Source organism: Gavialis gangeticus, unplaced genomic scaffold, assembly GCF_001723915.1.
Source record: "Gavialis gangeticus isolate Ggan-Ray unplaced genomic scaffold, GavGan_comp1, whole genome shotgun sequence".
NCBI lineage: Eukaryota > Metazoa > Chordata > Crocodylia > Gavialidae > Gavialis > Gavialis gangeticus.
In genome coordinates this window covers 118,077,562-118,084,827 of record NW_017729022.1, presented here as the reverse complement: position 1 = coordinate 118,084,827, position 7,266 = coordinate 118,077,562, and the positions used below count along the sequence as shown (strand labels likewise).

Here is a 7,266-nt window from a genome sequence, read left to right as displayed (position 1 = left end):
CGTGGCGGGTCCCGCACTGCCCCGGCGGCGCGCGGGTGCGAGCTGCTGCCGCGTGCGCTGCGCCGACCTGCAGCGGAGAGATGCCCCTGGGGCTCCTGCCGGAGGGGAAGAGCTGCCCCTTGTTGGCCCCGGGGGTCGCTTCTTCCCTTCCCACCGCCTCTCCTCTCAGCCGCAGGAGAGGGGTGAATGCATGGAAGGGCTTTTGGGGGGCTTGGCTTGCAACTCCTGCCTGCCTGGAGGCTGTTGAGGCTTTGGGAGGTCTTGCAGGCCTGTTCCAGTCCCGATATCTGCTCCTTGCTGGCCTGTTGGGGAGACCTCACCCAAGTTTGGAGACTGAGCTTTATTTAGGAGGTGTTGGCTTTTCATTCAATCGGCTGTTGGGGGACCTCGGTGAAGGATGCTGTGAGGAGCTCTTGTAAACCTCAGCTGGAGGAGGGAGAGGGCAGCTTGGCCGTCTCAGACGGAGACATGTACTACCCAAAAAAGTGATGTTGCGTTTGTTGCAGTTGGGTCCATGTTCAAGTCTGATCATGATCTACCTGAAGCAGCCTTCCCTAGAACAGCTGCTGCCTGTGACTTGGCTCCCTTACCACTGCTTCCCTTAACTTTGCTCAGTTTGACATAACTTAATGCAAACCATGTAGACCTCTGAGGCCAGGTAGGGTGTGATGGAGGGTTACACTGTCTTTGCAGCACACTGTCCTCATGCCTGTTTTGCTTTCCCTCCCTAGATCTCTCTCCAGCTTCCTCCAGCTCTGGGATGTTCATTCAATACACCCCGGACTCTGCCACCAGCCCCAATGCAGAGCCCCTCTCCCCAAACCTTAATCCCCAGAGGAGTGGGGCAGGAGGTGAGGGAGGAGTGAAGAAAGCCAAGATGCGGACAGCCTTTTCCCCAGAGCAGCTGCAGATCCTCCATCAGCGCTTCCAGAGCCAGAAATACCTCAGCCCCTACCAGATCCGGGAGCTGGGCTCAGCCCTGGGGCTTACCTACAAGCAGGTGAATACCAAGGGTCTTATCCTTAGTGTGTCTGCCTTGAAGGGGCTGAGCTGCACTTACAATTTGAAGTGGTCTGCCTGCTTGAGCTGAAGGGGATGAGCTGCATGGTCAGTTTGGGAACAGGGAGGCCTCTGGGGCAAACCCCGAGGTCCAGTGAGCCTCTTGCCCTCCTGTTGTAATTTGCACACAAATGCAGAGGAAGAAAGATGCCATGCTGTATGGCTTGCACTTGCTTTTGCATCCGCCACCTACTTTGCATGGGTGTTGAGGAGTAACTTGGGAGTGAGCAAGGAAGAATGGCAGGAAGCATTTTCTAGTGTGCCGTGTTCCTTGAGTTGGAGCCAGCCTCAGCATGGAGGAAAGGGAGAGTAGTCTGTAAAACTGTAGGAAGCACTCTCCACTCTGTCTTGAACTGGCTGTTGTAATACTGGGGTCTGTGATACAGGAAGAAATGTGGGTGGCTTGTTTAGATTGTGTTTGTGTTTTTTTTTTGTTTGTTTGTTTTGTTTCCCTTTCACTAAGGGATGTTCTTCCCTCTACCTTAGTCTGAACCAACCTGTTGAACGGCTGAGTGGGGGGCAAAGGGGAGAATCTGCATTTCAGTAGTGGGTGAAAGTGCCATGTGTGTGCTTGAAGCCTAAAGATGGATGTCCTACCTTGTCTCCTGTCCTCCATCCTGTCCAGGTGAAGACATGGTTTCAAAACCAGCGGATGAAGTATAAGCGATACCAGAAGGAAAGTCAATGGATTGAGAAAGGCACATGCCTCCCTCAGGTATGAAGCCTGGTGGGATTCCACTGTCTTCACTATGGGTAGTTATCAGAGGGGCCTTGATAATATCAGTTGGATAGTTGTATGTTTTTTATATCTTTTGGCTAATATGGGATACTTATGAGCTTCCCAGCCAGTAATTACTCCATACATTTTTGCAGTATTAAATTTACTTTATCCCCTATAGCACCATATAAGTCTGTAGTGTGGACTAAGATTAAAAAAAAAATGACGCTTCCATTTCTTAGCAATTTAAGCTAGTTTGTTTTCCAGACTATAATGGACTGGCATATGGGTCCAATCCAACTCATGGTACAGCAGGTCTGTGAGGGGATTTGGAAACTTGTACCTCTGGACTAATAGTGTCATGGCAGTATGCAGAGCAGTGGCTCTCAACCAGGGTGCCTTCCTTAAGATCCTCTCAAGGGTGCCACATAGTATTAAGTGCAAACTACACATGATTCTTGCAAGACAAACCCAGAGATTTTTAAATTGGAATCCAGAGTGCCTAAGATCTGACCTGTTGTGTCCTTTCTGAGTTGTCTGCAACGTAATGGCTCTAGTTTCCATAGTCAAAAAAACACATGGAAAGCTATGAGGTGGCAATACTCGAGGGATGTCTTGAGTCTAAGTTTGGAAAACCCCTGGCCTATGGGTTAGGATCCTGTTACATTTGGTCTGCAAAGAAAATCTTGTCCATCTCAAGAGACCTTGTATTGCATGTGTAGTGGGTGCCTCAGGGTCCTGTTTTCATCCATGACCTCTCTTTCTCAGAATGGGTTCTATCAAGCTGGATACCTGGATGTCGGCTCCGGTTACTACCAAGGCTGCTCTGTCAGTGCCAACAGGAACATCCAGACTGTGGCCAATGTGCATCAGGCCTATAATAGCAGCCCGGCCTACAGCAGCAGCCAGAGCCTGTACACATTCATGGCCATTGAGGATGAGGGGACATTCTTTGGGAAAGCTGCAAGTCCCTGCAACACCCAGCAAGCTGTGGGCTTCCTCAGCCCGCAGAAAGTGAACTTCTATCATGGCTTCCCCACAAATGTGGATTATGCCAGTGTGGAGTTGGAAGAAAGCTACAGTTTCCAGAATACCCCTGGCACTCCAGTGTCCTTCCCGGGCTCTGGTGTGCGGCAGCCATACCAGCCGGTCTGGCACCCTCAGGGCACCCAAAGCAATTACAATTCCTAGGCCCTTTCTGGTTCCTTTTCTGCTCCCACTTGTGTCTGCTTTCTCCTTTTTTTTTATAGTCTCTTGAGGTCCTGATCCTACCAGATGCCTAGTGCCCCTAGCTACAGCAGAGGTGCTCTGCACTTTGCAGAATCCGGCCTTCTCTTTCATCTGTAAGAGTTGCCTGTCTGGTTATGTCCTGGAGTATATGTGCTATGTGGCTTGGAAGCTGCCTTTCATCATGTTGGCCCTGGCTGGCTCCAGGAATAGGTTGTTGCTTTTGCTGATAGAAAGCCATCCGTGTGTGTGTGTGTGTGTGTGCGCGCGTGCGTGCTGGAAATTGGAGTAGGTGGGTGGAACGGGCCAGTTATGCCATTAAGTCCTCTCCTGATGTCTTTGTCCTGTACAGGAGGATCTACTCCTATAGGTCCTTTCCAGGGCTCTAGTGAGTCCTTGGTCCAAGGATCCCTGCAATAAAGCTTCCCTGGAGAAGACTCTCCCAGCCAGTAGCAGAGCCTTTGCTGTGAGGAAAAAACTTTTGCTAAGCTTTTAACCTCAAACTTCCCTCTCTTGTCTACTTCTTCCTTTCAGTCCTGGTGTTTCCTCTACCAACTCCTGTGCCAGTTGCATGATGTGCCTTATCAGAGGACATGTGTATGCCTTTTCTGAGGGCTAGATATGACAGTCCCACTGCATTCCCAGCTAAAATGACTCTAATTCCTTTCTCTCATTTTAGGACCTGGGTGTCTCATTCTGACACGGGTTTACAAAATTCAGAGTGAGCCCAATCCTCAGCTGCTGCAAGTCGGGCTATGTACTGTAGATCTATTTTCAGCTAAGCATCTGGCCCACAGGTTGAATAGTAATCTAAATTGCATTCATCCTGTATATAAGGACAGAGTGGAGAAGGAAAAAGAAAAGGAGACTGTGGCCTGCCAGATCAGTATTGTCATCAAGACACTTTTACTTGTAGTGTTTGTTTGCAAAATGGTTCTGTCTTGTGCCTGTCAGTTTTTAAAGTTGTGCCTTTTGGAGACTTCCTGTCTAGCCAGCTGGCTCTTCAGTTCTCTAATTGTTCATCCTTATTCTGCCAACCCAACACTTTTGATTGCCTTAATACCCTGCCAGGGATCTAACACCAGCATACCCATCATGGTGAGAGCAGTAGATGTCCTCAAGTACCTGTCTAGTTCTCTTCTAGGTAACTCATTATCTAGGCATGAAGGATCTCTAGCACTTCACAAATCACAATGCAACACCACTGGAATGCAGCCACCTCTGGGGTGGAGCATGGCAACCAGGTAAAACACTTTTTTTTTTTTTTTTTCAGTTTCAAGCCTGATGTTTGGGTCACTAAAACTAGAAATGAAAGGGGAAATCCCATTTGGCCTCACTAGCCCGCTGCCTATGGAGCCAGTGCATCATGGCTGCTTAGAGTTGCTTCTCTGATCCTGGTCTTGAGTAACTTGATAAAGGGGGGCTTTTATCAGTTCCCTAGGGGGAGACCTTTTTCCCCCCCACATCCTAATTGGGTTTTTGTCTTGCATCAAGGGCAAACACTTGAGTTTCTTCTCGTGTCAGTGTTGGTTCTGTAGGGGAAAAGTGGGTGGGCTTCTTTTAAAAATATTTTAGTTGTTGGGTTTTGTTTATAAATGTTAATGGTTTTTTAAAATAAAAACTCTAAAACTAGCCAGTCACTAGCAAATCCAATGCCAAGCCCGGTCTGTTGCTTGTGAAATGGACTGAGTGGTCCTAGGCCTGCTGCAAATACATGGCATCAATTGAAGAAAATCAAATTTTACATGTTACCAACTTTTCTCCTGTTAATAGTGATTTATTATTGGTGGCCAATGGAGAAGTCTTTTTACTTAATGTGTTTGTTTTAATCACTGTGACATGCAGTGTTTGCCAGAGGATTTTCTGTTGCATTGAAATTCTAAATGCAAGCAGTTTGAAACAGCTGGGTATGAGGCAGGGGGAAAAACCAATTTGCAGTGACCTCTGACACTGTTACTGTGTATACATGAGCATGTGTGTGTATTTTCACATAATGTTTTTTTATAAACCCATGCTGCTTACATTTTGAAAGTAAAATAAACTGAGTTTGTGTTAATGTCTCCCCTTACCCCTTCTCAATGTGATAACTTCACTCACTTCATCCAGAAGCATGAGAAGCACTCTACACTGACTAAACCCTTTTACAGAGGGAGACAAAGAACAAACTTATTCAATCATGTCAGCTGGCAGTAGTTGCAAAGCATGAGTCAGGCCCACAAAATCATAGGATACCAGCATTTTAAAAACAATGGGTGCTTTTCTTCATTTCCAGGGGAGGATGACTTCCTGTTTGCAGGGCTTTCTCCACAGCCATAGAGGCTAGAACTTCTTTCTTACTGGAAGCAGAGATCTTGCTGCAATCCGAAGATTACAGGAGTTTATTTTTAAGGAAGCACAAGAACTGACAGTTCTGCACAAGCTCATTCTGGGTGAGAGCTGATGCACTACAGCTGTTTCAGGGTGTGTTGTGCTCTCCAGATACCTGCATTATGAGGTGTCCCTGCTTTTGAGGCCATGAACAAATATTACATGTTGTGCCAGGATTTTTTCCCTTCAGCACAAAGGGTGAACAGAGGCGTTCAAGCACTTCCTAGTGAAAGGAACCTAGGACTCCTGCAACAAACTGCTAATTTTCTTCAGAGAGCAAGTTACCTCATTTGGGAATCTTTCTCTAGTGCCATGTGTAATGCCTGTATGCTTATGCATGGTGCATTAGGTTCCTAGGGCCCCCCTTATCCCACAGTTCCTAGGTTTAGCCACTCAGTGAATAGCCAGGGTGCTTACCCCAGGTTCCCTTATCTAGGAGCAAGTTTGGGGAGGATGCTGTATCCCTGCACCAGAGCTCTGTGGTTAACTAGTGTGACTGCCTACAGCCTGGTGGCTGCTAATGCACTGAACCAGCTAAAGCTGGTTGTGCCTGGGCTCTCTTAGCCAAAGTGAGAAGCCTTGCAAGTGTTCTAGCAACAGGGCAAGTGCCTGTGGGCCATAGGTGTGAGAACAGTCATCTGCCTGCAGGGCAGGGCAGCACTGAATGGAGCTGTCTTCTGTCCTGCGTCAACTGGCACTTGCTTGTGTCTTGAGGCTAGTCTGGGACCTAGGGCAGCAGCTACAGCTGCAAGCACAGCACCTGGGTTACTGACAGGGGCAAGAAGCATACCTTCTGCCTCTTCCTGGCAACTGGGCCTGGGCCTGCCCCTGCCCTATGGCTACCTGATGCCAAATTGGTGTCAGCTGTAGGCAAAGTGCTACGAGGTCAGGGGGAATGAAGCATTGCCCCTTGGCTGGTGAGCTTGCCTTTGAGGTGATTTTCCTGCTCTCTACAAGGGGACTGGAACAACTGTAAGCCAGCTTTGCAGACTGCCTGGAACTGTGCAGTGCTGGAAATGAATGCCTGTCCCTAGCCTTTGTCTGTCTCCTGCTTCTTTCATTTCTCTCCTTGTACCTGGTGCCTTCTACCGAGCTCTCCTACTTGTTCTGACCCGTGCAACCTGCCTGGTCTAGGGAGACAGTCAAGTATGGGAGAATAACCAGTTCAGCAACCTGAGGCCACAGAACTGTAATGAATGTTCCTCTTCCCCAGCAATCTCAATGCTGCTTCAAGATAATGGGTTGAAAATTGAGGGCTGATCAGGCTGTGCTGGTGGAGAGATGGATCATCATAGCCCCCTAGTGGACACACCATTTGCTGGCAAGAGGATCCCTTCTTACCTGTGTAACTTAACCTTCTCCCTGAACCCCTAAGTTAGATCAGCTGAAGGACTCTTGACTACTGCATCTTGTATTTACATGGGGGCAAGGGAGGGGGCTGTGGCCAGAACTGTCAGTCAGGAGTCTGACCCCTCCCTCTCCTTCCTGCCCACCATACTTCTAATGGATAGCTCTGCTGATAAAGCTTTCTGATATGTGTTTGGCTTCTAGTCCTCCACTGCTCAAGAATGAATATGGGGAGGAATAAGGCAGGCTTCCCCAGGCTCACAGTGTCCCACATCCAGCCAATGGTGATTGGTTTCTTCCTGGCTCCCACAGTTGCTCGTGCCACACATGTGAAGGATGCTCAGTTTCCACAGCCTGTGCAATATTTGGCCCCTTACTGAGACTGCTACAAATAAAAGAAGAGGCCAGCCAATACCAAAGATGAGGGCAGTGTTGTATTCTAACCATTATATGGTTAGCAGGGGATTTTACTGTTTTCTTTAAGGATTTAAGACTCCTTCAGTCTCAAAACCTTGGAGGAAATGAGCACCATTGCTATTTCACTAGAG

General features: G+C 48.2%; 1 protein-coding gene across 1 annotated transcript; it reads left to right on the top strand.

Moving 5' to 3' along the window:
* Positions 1 to 731: 731 nt before the first annotated feature.
* Positions 732 to 4,826, top strand: LOC109296589 (homeobox protein NANOG-like). The gene is made up of 3 exons (XM_019516046.1): positions 732 to 1,000; positions 1,685 to 1,774; positions 2,546 to 4,826. The coding sequence occupies exons 1-3, from the start codon at positions 761 to 763 to the stop codon at positions 2,966 to 2,968; spliced, it is 753 nt and encodes a 250-aa protein (XP_019371591.1). The 5' UTR covers positions 732 to 760; the 3' UTR covers positions 2,969 to 4,826.
* The last annotated feature ends 2,440 nt before the right edge of the window (positions 4,827 to 7,266 follow it).

What these genes read in the sequence shown, in the direction of transcription:
- LOC109296589 (XM_019516046.1), top strand. Translation starts at nt 761, where the DNA reads ATGTTCATTCAATACACCCCGGACTCTGCCACCAGCCCCAATGCAGAG. An exon ending in TGGGGCTTACCTACAAGCAG is followed by an intron (nt 1,001 to 1,684) that starts GTGAATACCAAG and finishes CATCCTGTCCAG; the next exon opens with GTGAAGACATGGTTTCAAAA. An exon ending in AAGGCACATGCCTCCCTCAG is followed by an intron (nt 1,775 to 2,545) that starts GTATGAAGCCTG and finishes TCTCTTTCTCAG; the next exon opens with AATGGGTTCTATCAAGCTGG.